At 29.9% G+C, this 18,322-nt stretch overlaps 2 protein-coding genes across 3 annotated transcripts; one reads left to right on the forward strand and one right to left on the reverse strand.

Moving 5' to 3' along the window:
- Positions 1 to 1,256: 1,256 nt before the first annotated feature.
- LOC129890218 (dof zinc finger protein DOF4.6-like) lies at positions 1,257 to 4,152 on the forward strand. 2 transcript variants are annotated; one of them, XM_055965782.1, is made up of 3 exons: positions 1,257 to 1,483; positions 2,126 to 2,641; positions 3,024 to 4,152. In XM_055965782.1, exons 1-3 carry the CDS (start codon positions 1,460 to 1,462, stop codon positions 3,483 to 3,485), a joined length of 1,002 nt encoding a protein of 333 aa, XP_055821757.1. In that variant the 5' UTR covers positions 1,257 to 1,459; the 3' UTR covers positions 3,486 to 4,152. The 2 variants fall into 2 exon arrangements, with proteins under 2 accessions (XP_055821757.1, XP_055821758.1); XM_055965783.1 differs by having other exon boundaries at positions 1,299 to 1,483; positions 2,133 to 2,641.
- A 2,501-nt stretch (positions 4,153 to 6,653) lies between these two features.
- On the reverse strand, positions 6,654 to 12,801 carry LOC129890219 (uncharacterized). Its single transcript, XM_055965784.1, has 3 exons — positions 12,433 to 12,801; positions 10,814 to 10,962; positions 6,654 to 7,085 (listed from the first exon to the last, which is right to left on the reverse strand). The coding sequence occupies exons 1-3, from the start codon at positions 12,616 to 12,618 to the stop codon at positions 6,947 to 6,949; spliced, it is 474 nt and encodes a 157-aa protein (XP_055821759.1). The 5' UTR covers positions 12,619 to 12,801; the 3' UTR covers positions 6,654 to 6,946.
- Between the last annotated feature and the right edge of the window lie 5,521 nt (positions 12,802 to 18,322).

Raw genomic sequence — 18,322 nt, forward strand, 5'->3', positions numbered from 1 at the left:
CTTTAAATTACCACCTTTTTAGGTCAAAATAAAAATATCATTTTCTATTTTTTTATCTTAAGTTTAATTTAACTATTCGATATTTAAAATTTATTGTTGATCTAATTTAAATTCGAATCAGATATATGCTCTAAAGAGAGTAATGTGTTTGCTATACTAAGAGAGTTTTCATTTGAGTTTTTATTTGATTAAGGTTCACTATTTTCATTATAAATCTTGCGATTTTTAATTAAAAAATTCATCAAAAAAATAGCAATTTTCTTTCTTTTTGTTAATGACCCAATCAAAAGAAGTCAATGATGCAATTTGTACTACATGATTATCACAAGGATATATATGAAATTCATTACAACAATGATTATTCATGTTTAGTGTTTGTTTGTATTTTTGTGGAAAAAATATATTCATTTTATAAGTATGAGTTCATTGTTTAAACGAATAGTAAAAATTACAAATAGGTGAATAAACTTACTGTTTTAAATATGAAAAATTATATATTTTTTATTATTTCATTAAAAAGTCATCCGAAAAATATGTGCTGACAAGCTTAATGACGTTTCAACTAATTTTAAAGCAAAAAAATAGAAAATGTTAAACCCAAGATAATTCATATATATGCCTAAAAAGAATAATATTAAAAGGAGATCAATTTGACTTAATGACAGGCTCCTCTTTAGTCAGAAAAGATAACTCCACCATTATATATTTTATATTATTTTCTGCAAAGACATATATTCTTCCACTAACAAATTATTAAGAAAAATACTATTACTAAACATATAGTCAATAAGTTCAAGAAAAAATGTCTATTTTTTATTACTCACTCTATATCCAATATTTTCGACTAATTTAGATTCGTATATTTTTGAGTTATTTTTTAATATAATATTTTTAATATACATAACATAATATATTTAATAAAATTTTATAAACTAAAATTTGGAGAGGATAAAGTGTACGTAGTCCTTCCCCCTACCTTTTCGAGATAGAGAAATTATTTCGAAAAGATTGTTGACTCAAGTGAAGCAAATTAAAATAGTAATAAAACAAAAAAACGATAGTGAAAAAATTTATAATAACTAATAAAAAAATAGTGCAGAGTATATATAAAAGGAACCGTAACATCAACAATAAAGTGTGATCACATAAATATAGTACACAAGAAATAATAAAAAATATCAAAAACCAAAAACTACATAAAATCTCTAATTAAAAATATAAAAATTTCAACCATACCTACGATCCATATCGTCGTATTATTCATTAATTTTCTATCTCTTTTCCCACACAAACATAAAGCAACACAATACAACATCCACAAACCCTCTCAAACATTCCTTTTTTTCTTCTTTTAAAACCACTTGCTCATAAAGCTGCTCATTTCCCCTTTTCACTAAAAAAAAAACACATTTTTTTTCCTTTTGCTTCTTCTTTAATTTCTACTGCTTCATCATCATCCATGGATACTGCTCAATGGCCTCAGGTATTAGAATACATAATTGTTCTTGTTTAGGTATAATTTCTTGGATTAGAGTTTTTAATTTTGTAGCTAGAAAATTGCATTACTTTTTAGAAAGATGATGGTTTCCCCACTTTTTCTTTATAATTTCTATTTGATTTTGATCATATATATGTAGCACTCTTTTTTATATTTTTTTGTTCTATGTATGTGATTGTAAAAAAAAGTTGAGAAAGTGAAAAAGAATTTTTTTTTTTGTTATTATAGTTAAAAGAGTAAAGTACAAAGCACTCATCTAAAAATAGTAGTTGTTCTTGATACATAGCAAAATATAGAGACAGATCTAAGATTTAAATTTAATTTAATTTTTTAACTAAAGTTTTACACTTTTGAAGTTATAGATCAATCAAATTTTGATGTTATCTATTGCTTTGAATTCCCCTTTTCTCTTAATTTTGTTGGAAAATTGGCATAAATAGCCGTCTATCAAAATATTAGCCTTAAAAATATAACGTATATTTTTTGTGTATTAATGTATGATATACATAATATATATTTTTTGATACAAAATAGTGTATATTTTTGTATGTTTAACCAGTGAATGTAATTATTTTATTAGCTGATCGATCAGTCAGATGTGTAACTTGCTTATTTTTGTTGTTGTAGGAGATAGTGGTGAAGCCCATGGAAGAGATTATAGCAAACACAAATGGTTCATCAAAACCTAATTGTGTTGAAAGGAAATTAGTTAGGCCACAAAAAGACCAAGTTGTGAATTGTCCAAGATGTAATTCAACAAACACAAAGTTTTGTTATTACAACAACTATAGTCTTTCTCAACCAAGGTATTTTTGCAAGACTTGCAGAAGATATTGGACTGAAGGTGGATCTCTAAGGAACATTCCTGTTGGTGGTGGTTCAAGAAAAAACAAGAAATCTTCATCCCCTTATAATTCAAACAATCATGTTATAGTAAATAATAATAATCCCTTGAAAAAACTTCCTGATTTGGTTGCTCCTCCACCACAACGGGACATCGAGAAATATCCAGAAAGGCATTTTGGAAATCGACTTGATTCTACACCTCATGATCAAAACCCTAGTAAGATTATCCATGAAGGAAGTCAAGATCTCAATTTGGGATTTTCATCTGATTTCAAGACTATTACTGAGCTAATTCAGGTATTGTTAAAAATTAATGTGTTGTATTTTTCTTTTAATTTGTAAGGATGTCTTGAGATTTTTTCAAAATTATTTGGTCAAAATTAATTGGGATATACTTCTTTTGTAAATCGTAGAATCTCTTAATTTGGTACATTTATATGTGCTAGTGTATATAAGTTAATACAACAACATGTCTTAGTAAAGTTACAATTTTTTTTTAAAAAAAGAAATTACTACTCGACTATTTAAGTCACAATAATTGTTCAAAATTACTTCTCTCTAATTAATATGTACAAACATAGAGTCTCTATGGTATGTTTATATGTGTGAGTGTACAAGTTAACATAATAATATGTTTCTTATAGATTTTTCATGTTATGTCATATTATATATCCTACAGGTACCAAATTATGAAGGGAGTAACAAGGACAACAATAGTCCGAATATTTCTACATTGCTTCATCCTCCTCCTCCTCCGTGTTCTTCCTCTTCAGCTTCTTCTCCATCTCAGTTTTCATCGATGGAGTTGATTAACGGGATAACATCCAAAGGGTTGAATAATTCGTTCATGACAATGCCAATTTCCGAGCCAAATTCAGTTTACAACTCATCTGCATTTTCATTAATGACGTCTTTAAATTTCTCCTTGGATCATGGACTTGGAAATAATGTTCATAGTGGCTATGGAAATAAAAATAATCTCCAAGAAACAAATACAAGTGGAAGGTTTTTGTTTCCTTTTGTAGGTCTAAAGCAAGTTTCAACCACAAATAATAACACAAGTGATGGTGCTAATGAGCCTCTTGGAGATGAATCTACTAATGGATATTGGAATGGGATGTTAGGAGGAGGATCTTGGTAAAAAAAAAAACAACTTATATTATATAGTTTATTATGGTTTTTATTTTCTTATGGGGTTAAAAAAAATTATGACTATATTGGAGGATTAGGAAGTGAGAAGGGTACAATGAGAATTGAACATTCACTTATTACGTGACAGACTAAATACAGAGACTCTCACTGGTCCTATTAGATTATAAATCTTGATTGATGTTTTTTCTTTTTGTGATTTTCCTGTAGTGTACTTTATTGGTGGGTGGTTTGTTTGGATTTAATTTCTTCAAAAACTAACTCATAGGATAAGAGGAAGTCTCATTTCTCCTAAATCTTTTTCTTCATTTTTTAGTATAGTAATTTGTCATTATTTTACTTTGAATTATATTAGTTGGGAGGAAGTAATTATGTGAAGCTCATGGGATATTGTGAAGAAAATATTGTGGAAGAAGAAATCAAGCCCAAATTTTTTGGAGGGCACAATATGTGGATGATCAAATTATTCTACTAGTGTTCATTGTTTTATGTCATATTAGAAAAATAAATGTATTACATTGTATGATTTTCAAGTTTGTATTGAGCTTTGAGAGACTTGGTAACTTAAAAGTAATTTATTTGAGCTACTTATGCAAGTACATTTTTTTGCAGCTTAATTTATCAAATAATAAACATTGCTTATAATTTCATTATATTTATATTATTGTATAGTTTTATCTCTCTTTTTATTTTTACACATTTCCCAAGAAAGCTTTTAAGGTTGTCAGGTTCTGATTCACTTCAAATGGCACTATATGACTTAAAAGCCTTGAGCATCTCCTAGGGACAAGGATTTTGGACAATTAAAAGAGTAGACAGGTTTGATTAATTAATTACATTATAGTAATATATTTGGATAATTACAAGATTAGTCTTCTAAAATTTCATAGGGTGGTGAAAGAATGTACGTGCATGTGACTTTTCTTTTTTATTCTTTTGATAAAATAATAATAAAAATATATTCAATGTAAATTATGAATAGAGACAGAAAAATAAATTGTATTTGGATCTTATTCATATTTTATGAAAAAGAGAGATTATTTTCGATAAATTCTTGAGACAATGATGTACTATCAAAACAGTCTATCCTTTATTCTTAATCAAGATTTGAAATTTGATGAGAAGTGAAGCGATTTCTCTATTCTTTTTTACTTGAAAATTATATTTTACATGATACAATTTAAACTTGTGACATACGATGAATGCATATACATACATCACTTAAATTTGGCTTAACCCAATCTTTTTCTGATTCACCCCAACATTCCCCATTTATAAATGTGTTATTACCATTAAATCATAGCTTTGGGGGCAAAATCTTTTCTCTATTTTTTGAACTAGGAAAAAACAATTTTTGCTCTAAAATGTGGGGAAATGGTAAAGACATACTCCTTGCTTCTTTTTCTTTCTTCTTTCCTTTTCACTTTTCATGTTAAAGTGGTATATAAAAAAGCGGAACCAACATATGAAGTACCTATTCGATAAAATTCAATAATTTTAATTTAAATTATATATATTTATTAAAAAAATTTACAAATATATATGTTTAATAGATTTAAAATCATAAACTTCAAATGCACAACTTATCAACTTTATTGCTACCAAGGTACCCCACCCCACACTCCCTTTTTTTATTTTTTTGGTTTCTCTCTTATTGATTATCATCTAAATAATGAAGAAAAGCTGGCCAAATGATAATTGTAGCCAATGCGCATGTTCTTTTATTATTATTTAAAAAAACATAGGAAAAAGATCTGACAATCTTTAATTTCTTTGGTCATAATGTGGGATCCACAAACATTCCCCTCGAAAATCGTCCAAAGGAATAATCACTCCCACTTCACTCCATTTTTCAATTACATATTGTTTTTATGAATATATAAATCTTTTGCAAAAAAATTCACTCTAATTTTCCAATGTCTTGATGGTTTATCATATGATGACAACCGTACCTCCCTCCTAAACAAGTTGAAATCGATTATTATAAATTATCAGTGATCATTTTTAAGGAAATAGGAAGAATTTTAAGTTTATTATAGACTATTTTCATCCTATATTAAATGGATATCTTACTAAAAATGTTTGTTTCATATTACTTGATCACTTACTAAATCAAGATAGAATTAATTAAATTTTTTCTATTACTCCTACAATTAATATGGCCTTTCGAATGTAAACAATTTTCAATACTAACTATTTCTATACTCTATGTATATTGCATTGATATAAATAAAGGGCAAAATAGTAAAGTCCTTCAATGTATTAAATGATTTTTTAATCATCGTATAAAGTTGAAAATGCCCATTTAATATAGGACGGAGGTAGTAATTCTTTCTCGAATTGTTACGACTGTTCCTAACTCTAAGATAAGCTTCAATTGAGTCTCCTACATCGGCTAGGAGATGAGGGCCTTCGACTTTTCTTCATATGACTTTGGACTATTCTTGCTTCATAAGTTACCTTTCGAGGTTGAATTAGACTTACATCAATTGACTTTTTGCGATGTTACGGACAACAAAAACGTCTATGTCACTGAAATTTTAAAATTTTGATTTCTCCTTAGTCTAAGTGATAAGCTTGAATCGACTTCTACGTAGTCAATAACGTGAGGTGATGACTCATGCTTAGTATTAAATCAATCGTTAACTGGTTAAAAGACAAAAACAACAGAATGAATATTTAAAAAGTCCAACTGCAAATTTTATATATTTAAATTATTTTACAGTATGTTTTTTAAAAAGATTTGTTAATTATTTTTACTTGTGGAGAATAAAAGCCTGAAATGGCTGAATCTTTTTCCAAAGATTTAATTTGTGGGTCATTTTCTATCTGGCCATTTTAGGAGGTTTCCCTTTATTTCCCCTTGTGGAAGTTGGATAATAAAAACAACAAAAAGTTTTTGCAACATTTAAGAATCTTTTTTATCTAATGAAATTTATGATATCTTAACAGAAATGCTGCTTTTTCATCTAAACTTTTCACTTTTTTCATGAATAGGAAGAAAGAAGTTTTATTTTGAAAATGACATTTCCAGAATTACAATACAATAAGTTGAGGGTGACCGATTTATGCCTTTTGAAGCTTATAATCTTCACCCAAAACCAACAGTTTGATTAGGAATCAGTACACACAGATTTAAAGTCAATTCTTCAAATTGCTGTCCGTTTCCAAGTTCATAGGTCTATTATCAAAGCTCATGAATGGGTTACACGGAAAATATCATAACTCAATCGATATTCCAGCATTCTCATACAAACAGTTCTTACAAAAAAAAAGAAAGAATATCCACAAAGAGAGAACAGACTGATTTCTTTTACAAAATAATGATATACCCTTTTCCAGTTCTTGCATCTGTACAGGGACATCCCAGTTTTACTCATGATGCTTAAAAGCAAATCAACTAGTACTATTTTTTTCTTTCTTTATGTGGTATGTATTCAGTTGAACCCAAGCTCATTGATCTGCATTTATCCCGAAAATACGAACCTTGTGCATATTAGGAAATTTAGCAACGACCAGTACAAAAACTGCGATTGTGTTGAAGAACAGCATCGGATGTTGATAATCAGTTGTATGGGAGGCTATCAAGTACCTGCGAAAAGAACAAGTATGAGAACACCACTGCAAAGGCTGATCACAAAAGGGGATGATAAAGAAATCAAGTAAAATAAAGAATCACTTTCTGTAGGGGGAAAGAAAAAAGAGGATCATCGTGTAGTTGGTGCCACAGGCAACGCGAATGGCAAACAAATCAATGTCCTACCACATCATTAATTCAAAAGCTGCAGTAGTAGTTGGTTTTTGGTACAATAAATGAGAACACCACCATTCTTCACTTGATGAGGCTTCAGCCTTAGCTAGACTTCAATAATTTCTTTTTTAAGTAACAGTTCATAAGCTAGTGTATCATTAATATGACCCAGTATTGTTCGATTAGCTACCAAACCGTATGCCTTACATTCACCTCGTTAAGAATCTAGAAAGTACTTCAAAATATCTAGGAAAGTAATGCGAGGACAGAAGAGAAATTTTCATCACTGATTAAAAAATGGATGAATAATAAGAAGCAAATGCAGCAAAATTATTTTCGATATACATATTTTCAGGAGGGAAGCAATAAACATGGCAACCACAACACCCCCACCCCAAAGAACCCTCCTCCCTTCCCATCAAATCCTGTAAAGCTTATTCTGATGAACCCCTAAAGGAAATTTCTTAAATGACTGTAAGAAAGCCCATATCCCAAAGCACAGCCAGGAATTATGTTAAAGAAAGATACACAGAGCAACCACTTCACTGACATGTTAAAGAAAATCTAAACAAAAATATAACATGCTTTGTCTATAACACAGTAGTCTTAGGACATATAGATGCATCAATAGTGAATTTGTCATTTCATATTGTACCTTCATAATCCAAGACAAATTTTCAAAATGCAGAAATAAAAGGATGTGTGCATGATGCCATAGCATAAATAAAAGACTGACAATAATATCAAGATACGTAAGTGTTGATTCATCATTTTACTACTTATACGAGCAAAATGGTGGGCATTTCATTGAACGCTCTTTCATCATTTTCTTTACCACTTTTATTTCAAGAATTGAACTCTCTACGAGAATTGTTTTCTATACAGCTCAACTACCTCATGAAGCTTGCACCACTGACAAAGATTAAATACCAAAAAGGTATATAATACCCCTCCTCTTTTTATAAAACCAAAAGACACATATTTCCTGGTACAGCTCCCAAATTAGTTACAATATGAACACAAGTTCCAGGAGCCATTAGCTGTAGCAGACTAAATGTGTTTTTTTCCAAAGCTCTATCTCATTGAGAACTTGAGAGTTTACTAAGAAACAATACATATTTAAAATGAAGAAAGCGTAATGATTTTCTAATGAATAAACCATATTTTTTCTCCTTGAAATATGGAAAAAGTAGTCATCTCTGCAAAATATGAACTTTTAATAGGTGGAAGTTAATTTGTAATGCTTTCAAAAGATTCATTACGTGACCCTCCTTTTCCTTTTTAGTCATTCAAAAACTCAAGCCTTAAGAGGAGAACCACATTGCAGACAACTCCATGCTGGTACTCCAGAGACAACTTCCTCAAAGAGCAAAGATTGACTTCAGACAAACAAAACTATGATTTTTCTCCTTCAATTTCACAACTTGGGTAATTTTTCCAGGATCCATGGTACAATTAACTTCTAAGATCTTTACGATAGCTACTACCAACAGTTATAAAACAAATCATAATTCTTGTTTCATCAGAAGTTCTCAGTCTTTTCATTTTTCTTTTGGGTCATAGGTCCACCAAATGTTAATTTTCATCAAATGAAAATTTCACATATTGCTTTCCGAGGGAAACTCTCTCCCTTTTCTCGTGGAGCGTTTGGGTTCTCAACAAATAAGTCATTATAAGCACAAAATGAGGAACTCAAACAGTTGTATATTCACCTTAGAGAGAAGCTCATTAGTGGCTAAATAGCTGTGCATCCTCAATAATTACCTGTGAAACCTGGCACAGCCACTCAACCATGGTATATCCAGATACCTTCTGCAGTTCTGCTTAAATCATAATATGCTAAAAGTGTCAGAGTTTGGTTTTACCATGTCCTATGTAGATCTTGAAGTTAAATGATATGTGAAACCTGGCAGTCACTCAACCATGGTATATCCAGATACCTTCTGCAGTTCTGCTTAAATCATAATGTGCTAAAAGTGTCAGAGTTTGGTTTTACCATGTCCTATGTAGATCTTGAAGTTAAATGAAACAAACTTTCTACTAAACCATACTACAATTAGGGTGTATACATCAACTACGCATTAATCTTAAACTAGACGGAGTCTGCTAATGTAACAGTCACTTAATATCCATTCAGCACTATTGATGACACAAATTAGGGGTTCTCCAGAACTAGAGATCTCTAAATTTTACACATAGCCCTACATTGACATTAACTCTTTAATTCCAACTAATTGGTATCACTCATACAGAATGTTTGGTTCTATTTTTACCTGAACTCGCACTGATTCAAAGAGATATTTCAACGACTTGAAACATCCATCTTGGCTAACATTCACCCCCATGTAATATCGTTGGTGCCACAAACATTTTATACAATTTGGCCTTCACCTCCATTTCAGTCATCATATTCTATGTGTTAATTCTTCCTTTGTCTAGGAGACAGTGAAACCATTCTTTCTGCCCTAAAAGAGTCGAAAGAAAAACCATGAGATTTAATCAGACACATTATCAACTCTTTTCTTTTTCTTTGATATGGTAACATGTTGAGCGGTGACTCAAACCTACAACCGAAGGTTGAGGTGGAGGTGCTTTCCACTAGAGCTACCCTCTCTTTGTCCAACACCCTATCCATTTATTTGAGGCAATATCTTCAACACTGATTCCTCCATCATAAGTTTTTTAGTAGTAAATATTTGATCAATTTTCTCAGGTTGCGGTGATGCTTTGTTGAAGAAGCTATTAAGAATAAGTCGTAAAAACTGCATCCATTACAGCCTGTTATGTAAGAATTATATCACACATTTTTTTTACTCTTAATAAAAACCCAACCCCTTGGTTACTAGGCCTCTCCTAAAAGTCAAAGCTTAGTTATGCTAGAGCAACGACAATTTCCACGAACTTGCATTTTCTTTTTTTTTGATTTAGTAAGGGAGCTTTAGTGCACCGGGCTGCCCTTTTTTGATTTAGTAAGGGAACTCCACTAAATGACATCAAGAAGATGCAGAAATCAAGCTTGTGTAATTAACACTTGGACTAATATCATTAACTATGGAAGTTATGCATAAACATAATGCTAATAACATAGATTTGTAAGTAATCCATGATATTTTCATTCAACCACTACATGAGCAACGTCCCATAAGTTTGTCTAGCTAGCTACTACACTTATCTTCTGACTTCTTGGACCGATAATTGTTAACTTCTCAAATAGGAATAGTGTCGTACAAAATGAACCATTGGAAGTTTTAGTAATCGAGCCATCTTCTGACTTCTTCGACCGATAATTGTTAACTTCTCAAATAGGAATAGCGTCGTACAAAATGAACCATTGGAAGTTTTAGTTAATCGAGCCTACAAAATCATGGCTAAAGAGCATTCTGCCCTCTAATATATGTACTCTACCATGATCAGAACCTCTGTTGTAAAGTGCATCACGGTGAAATTTAGAAGCTTTTTCAAGCCAGTTGGAGAGCTCATATACATGTCAACTACACTTGCAAGCACGAAAGTTGTTCATAGCATTCAAAATGTAAATAGCAATTAACTTGCTGAAATTGACTACTTACAGCACCACAGGGACAACTGTTAGAAACTTCCTATTGCGTGTAAGCTGCTTCCCACTATCTATCTGCTCCCACCAAGTCAACCTATTGTAGATACCTTGGTCATCAGCAAATGGTGTTCCCTTCTTCCAGTGAAAACATTGATATGTGACCTGAAGATAAATAGACAATGTGAAGGCGTTTGTAAAGACACCTAATTTGAAGTATGTACAATTGCATTCCCTTCTTCCAGTGGAAATTAGTGATACAGGAAATGCATATGAATAGAGAAGGCAGAGTCGTTCAAAAAGAGATAAAATCCAGAGTAGATATATAACAAGGTTTCCTCCCATGCTATAACACCAGATAAAGAACAGGAAAAAAATACAAAATAAAAAAATTGGTACCAAAGAGAAGAAGGTAAAGATCATCAACTAGACTTCGACTGTTCGACATGCCTAAGAATTATGCATACAAACATTATTCAGGGCATACAACATAGATAAACAGTAATAGTTAATTGCTAATAAACACGTGAGACAGGCAAAGCATAGCAAGAATGAGATAAAAAAAACAAAAAAGGTAATAGAGATAATTAAGCTTTCAAATTATCAATCTTAATAAAAGTACTAATCATCCACATCCGACAAAAACTCCTAAGTTTCAAATGTACTTGTTACTCTATACACTGGTGATCAAATAACGAAATCACAAGGAACATCCAGCACGCATCATAATTGTCATGAAAATGGTTTGAACGTTCTCGAAACCAATATAAAGACACTACAACGCGAGATGTCGACCAATATGGGAATCTAATGCCCACCCACACACACCCCTCCTCCCCCTGCACGATTAGGACTATACATCTAAAGCGTGAATAGCATAATGCGAGAGCTCAACACCGATAAACACAATATCATGAATGGGTCCGGTTCTGATACTATTGATTAACATAATATCATTGATGGTTCTAGTTTCTGATACCAAACAAACCTTGGGCTAACTCAATCCTAAAAGGGAGTTCAAGTGGTGAGAATTCCCCAACATTATAAGAGTCTACAGTCCACAAACTCCATGCCCTCAACCAATATGAGACTATAGCAATAACGTCTAGTGAAGTCGATCGAAATGGAAAAACATAATATACAGGACACGATGAAGACATAGCTTTTGATACACTTGGCATGTCCATGAGTCCATCTATCTAAGAATTAAATCAACCAATCAACTATGCATCAATCACAAAAAGTAAAGTTCAGCTGTATTATTTTCCACTACATCTAGGAATCAAGACTAATACTAAAAGAACTTCAATTCTCCACTTCTCTAGCTACTTCCCCTCCAGAATCTCTGATTTCCAAATTAAACATAAACAAACAATCAATGACCAAAGCTGGACCTATAGCTCAGATCAATTACAAATTGCACCATAAGTCTCCAAATTTCACAGTACCCAAAACCCAGAAAACATTAAACAAACTAGACTTGTAATCATAAGTATATTAATCAATCAACCAAACATTTAAACAAAAACAAAAAGTAAACTTGAATAAAATTTATCAAAATTTGACTACTTTAAAGCAATCCCTCATCATTTAACTACTCAATTCCAACGGAATTAAACGAAATTAGAATCATACGAGAAAATGAGAAAGATGAACGATGGTCCAAGCCATGCCAGGAGAGCAACCAAAGACGGAGAGAACAACGAGCCATGAGAAGAACAGAATTAGGATGTAGGTCGTCCATACACCGGGATACGTGAACCACTCCGTATTCCGATTCAGATCCGTCGGCGGAACCGCCGTTACGTACAAATTCGGCATCCAATAAATTTTCAAAATTCAATTAAAGTGAGATCCAATATATAGCAAGATAAAGTACGGAGTTTTGCTTGAATTTGAAGATGAAAAAAATTGGCGATTGAAAAATAAGTTCAAAGTAAATTTTATCAAAACGAATATGAAACGACGATTCTATAGCCGGTGGGTTTGATGGCACGATCACCATCACCTTCTAAAATAAGCGTCACTTTAACTTAATTTAATATAGTTAATAAAACAATACTACTACTAAGATATACATTTTAATAATTTTTATCTTAAATTGTTAAGATGATATTTGTTTTAAAATAATTTACTTTTGTTAAAAAGATATTGATTTTAGGACGAATGGAGTATTATTTGATCTTAGAGTTAAATAATCAAAAAATATATTTAAATTATTATTTTTGTGAAATTCATATTTCAATAAGTTTTTTTTTTTTATCTATCTAAACTATCACTCTTCTTACATCTCAATACTAAACTGATCAAATATTTATTCACAGTTAACAACAAATATAAATATATGCAGGCCAACACAACATCATGATATGTTTTAACATGAAAAGAGTGATAGCTAAAATGTAAAACTCAAAAAGTTGATAATTTAAGTATTAAAATAAAATAATAAATTGAAGTATTAAACTCGTGAAAAGGTGATAAGTTATTTTTTCTCTTGTCAAAATAATTAACAATTAAGAGAAAAATATTACTTATCAAAAAAATTTAAGAAAGTATTTCCAAAAAATGGTTAAAGGATAGTGCAGTATGGTGAGTTTGAATCTAATTTAGCTGGTTTACTCTCTTGTTAAACTATTAATTAAAAATGATAATTACTTATCCTTTAATTATCCTTTTTATGTTTTATGATTTTTTTATTCGGCATTCGATTTTGCTTTGGCTGACTAATTCTAACTGCAAAGTTTTAAAAGTAAAGTATTTTCTAAAAATGATTTTTTATTTCTTTTGAGATTTGAATTTAAAATTTCTAATTAAGAATAAAGATAGATATTCTTTATTAGTTTTATATTCAATTTCATAAAACATATAAATGATATTTTTTAAATATTTTTTGACAACACCACCCAAAAAAATTAAAGATTTTGTAGGTTTTGAGAATATTACAAATCAAAACTACAAAGACTTTGGTCTATATTTAATTTCTATTTGAGTAAATATCACCGCCAAACCAGAAAATGGCCCACTTTCTACTTTTATACTTAACTTTCAATAATCTTCACTATATGAAAAGGACATTGTTTAACTAAAAAATAGTCAAAAACTTTGAGCTATATTTAAATATTTAAAATCTAAAGGTTCTTTAAACGACCACTAAATTTGATTTGGTACAACAATGGGTTGGTGGGATCAATCAATTATCATGTGAGAAAAAATTAATCAATTATTATGGAAGTTGGCAAATTGAAAACTACATACTTTGTGACCTTATTTAAAGTCAAGTATGTGTAATTGTACTTCATATACAATTGCACTATTTATTTCATATGAAATCAAGCTACAGAACGGCGTATCGAATATTTGTTTAAATTTGTAATATATATACTTATTAATTGTCAAATGGTCAAAGTGATAAACTTTATAATTGAGTAGAAACTTCAAGTTGTGGTGCTTACAAATGGGCTGGATCTTATATTCTATATTGGAAAACTTATATAGATATGATTATTTAGAAAAAAAACTACAATCTATACCACTATAAAAAAATTTACTCGACACTTATAATACATTTATAATAGAGTCTTAATACATATTACAAAAAATAATTTACAAAACACATATAATACGAGTTTTATTAATGGATAATACATTTATTATACATTTTAGTATACTTATAATACATTGTGTCAATTTTTTATCAAACAAGCATATTATATTTTAAAACACTTATAATATATTTATATTACATGTATAATTCACTTTTAATACATAACAAATTTGTCATAGTATTGCTATATACATGGGCGGCTCTAAGGCTTGGCAAATGAGGCCATTGCCTTAGGCCCCCAAAAATTTGGAGGCCCCAAATTTACTTTAAATTATTATTATTATTATTAATTTATTATATATCAGATAATGAATATAAATAAAATTGTTATAATATATTTTTTTATTATTTATTTGAGATTATTTTATATCAATAAGATCATAAATTATGATGATTTTCTTCTCTCATTAATTAGTATATTTTTTTCACCCTTCAATTTTGTTCTTGATATATAGGAATTAAGTTATATACATTGATAACATAATGAATTTCTTTTTCAATCTTCTCTAAAATTGTTGAACACAAAAGCATTCATGCATCAGTTTTCTTTTCGTTTAATTCAACATATTATATTATTTTTATAATTTATTTTAGATATTCACTAATGAGTGTTATATGAGCAGGAGGTCACGGGTTCAAGTCTTGAAAACAACCTTTGACAGAAATGCAAGGTAAGACTGCGTATAATAAACCCTAGTGGTTGGGCCCTCCTCGGATCCTGCACATAGCGGGGGCTTTAGTGCACCGGGCTGACGTTTTTATTCACTAATGAGTGCTACTTAATAGAATGAACTGTAATTATCATTTAAACTGATTATAAATTTGATCGAAGGTGTATACATTTTGACACTATCCATGCTCAAAACTTCAACTATTAAGTTGTGTATTTTTTTTTCTTTTTCTTGTTTGTGACGATAGTCAAATTAAAATTTCAATTTGAGTTTCGCACCTCAACATCGATAATCCACCACCTTATTCTTTGCGCTCTTCTTCCAAATCCTTTTTTTTTTTTGAAATTCCTTATTTTTTGTCTTAAATAATTATTCTATTGTTTAGACAATAATTTTTCTTTGTTAATTTACAAATTTTATAAAAATTTAAGGGTCTCTTAATATGATTTTGCCTTAGGTCACCAGATTCGTTGAGCCGGCCCCGACTATATATTACTATAAAAATAAAAAATATCACTAAAACTAATAATTATTTATGAAAGTACTCACCCAAGTAATTTCTCCTTCTATATTCAATCACATAATGGTGAAAAACAAATCTCAGTATAAATCCCAATAGTAATGCCTATAAGATGGGCCTCTTAATTCGTTCAAATGGGAGTCAACATGTATTGGGCTACACTAACAATATTGCTTATAGATGGTCATGATAATGTTCAACCATAGAATGATCAAAAACAAAGTCCAAGCTCGGGATAAAACTTCGTTTGAAATGATGTGGTAGAAAGCAACGTGCCATTTGAAGGACACGATCCATTGTAGATTTGTACATTCAATATTTTATGTAGAAATGAAGCTGCTCTTGACTCGACAACATTCATTTTATTTCACTGGAGTCCCTCGTTTTCCTCCTACATTTATGTGTAAATGTTGTTTTATCAAGAATATGCAAGAAAATATTTATATTTGTTGACTAATCGACATAATAATTCATTATCTAATGAATCTCTCCATTCATAGAGATTTATATATTCCCTCAGAATCCAATAACTAAAAAAAAAAGCCTTAATGCAACGTAAATTTATTTTTGTATAATCTATAAATTATAAATTCAAATTATGAAAATAACAACTTATGATTACATTAAAGTAAATTCTCTACATCATAACTATTGAAATACAATCCTTTCTCGAATTCTGCTAACGCGAGATGATTTGTTTCTCGAGATTGCAAGTTCACAAATGAACAAGACAAAAAGAAATTAGAGGAGATAAGTGATGATGTGTGTGATTCCATCATAAGCCTGCAAATACCATAATTAGCCCCACTACAAACATCATCATCTAAGTTAGTGGTCCCCAAACTAATTACTAGTGGGCCCCAAACCCAACAAAAAAAAAAGTAAACAAAGTCAGTGTCAATTGTCAGTTTTTACTGAGCCCAGTCCGTCTCTTTTTGCCTACATTATAACCGACATTTGACGCCTCGAAAAGTAAAGCCGTCCAACATAGTATTTTTTGTTCCGTCTTAATTTATATGACATTATTTAATTAGATATAAAAGTCGAGAAATAAGTAAAAGGAAATTTTAAAAAGTAGATATAGTTTAAGATCAATATTAGATTTTGTGTGACTATAAGTTCATTAAGAGAAAATAAGTAATTTTAAAATTATATTATTCTTAATTATAGATTAAAAATAAAAATATATCACGTAACTAGTGACATAGAGATTATGTATTCTTGTTTGGTCTGAATTGAGATTATATGTCGAGGTACCACTTCGTAGGATTAAGACCTCTGATTAAACCTATTTTTATTAGGTTGTCGACTTGTCACTAATTAAAAGGTAGTTGCACCACAAAATTATCTCTTACAAACTCTTTTTTTTTGTTTATAGGCATGGAAGTTTCATTAAATTTGAATTTACAAATAAAAAATTTATATTAAAGTTGGTTTAAGTAAAATCTAAAGATAGTGATATGTACAATTCAAATAAAATATATATATTAAATAAAGTATTACAATACAATGGACAAGGGGATGGTTATAATAATAAGTAATATAACAATTAATGTAAATAAAAATATAATAACAATAAAACTTAATTATCTATTAAAATATCATAAAATTGGATAAGAAGGAGATATACAAATTTTAGTTAATTTTATGAAGGTAGAGAATATTTTTGAGTCAAGAAAAAAGAGGTGTATTAAAGAAGAATAAAGGAGGCGGCAAAATGGTAGACATTCTCTGGACAGAATATAGGCTTTTGTTTGTTTGTGATTGGGGCCCATTTATTGATGGACCTATCAATTATCATGGGCCTGACACAACCTTGAACTTTGTGACCATTATATTGCCAATTCATCATTGATTCATTAGTGACTCACATCAACCTTATTATCACCTAACAACACTTTTGTTAATAAATGCCCCTAGGTCAGGAAAAATGATCTTTTTACGTAAACAAAAGAAAATAAATTCTTTTATAATTTTTTGGGTATTAAATGGATATATATATTGATTATAGTTGGAATGTTCAATAGTTACACATTTTAATTGAGGTAACTAATATCGTCAAAGTGCAGAAATATTTCGATTAAGGCTAGTTATTGTAGAAGAATTTTGAACATTTAGTATTTGAAGTTGCATATGATTGAATTTATCACGTTATTTTTTTGTGTGTTATAACATGTAATTTAATTTAATTTTAAAAGGATAAATCTCATATTTTTATAAATAAAATTTATCTATAAATATGATTTGAATAAGCTGATTACATATCACATAAACTCAATTAAATTAGATGCACTCATGTATACCTATATCTATGGGAATCTCATACATAAAAAGTGTAATCATGAAGCAAAAAAAAAAAAATTAAAATGGAAGAAGGATTATTAGCCTTTATTTTTTCTTTCAAATTTTAACCAAGTCGGGAACTCATGGCAGCTTTTGTTTCCCACATTTTAAAAAGCAGTGTGGATCCACCATTTATGGCTATTATGAACTCATCACTTTTTAAAATTCGAATTATGTTATATAAATAGTGAAAGAATTATCAAATACTATATATTTATACTACGTTTATACTTATTGATTCACAATTTTTTTTATTATCAGAAAATATATCAAAATAAGAATGGAGAAAAGAAAATTATATAGATTGAATTGCGATCATACCATCAAATTCTTTCCAAAATTAAGTGTGTTTGGGATAGTATAATACTACGATGATGGGTGATCTAA

The sequence above is a fragment of the Solanum dulcamara genome, chromosome 5 (assembly GCF_947179165.1).
Source record: "Solanum dulcamara chromosome 5, daSolDulc1.2, whole genome shotgun sequence".
Taxonomy (NCBI): domain Eukaryota; kingdom Viridiplantae; phylum Streptophyta; class Magnoliopsida; order Solanales; family Solanaceae; genus Solanum; species Solanum dulcamara.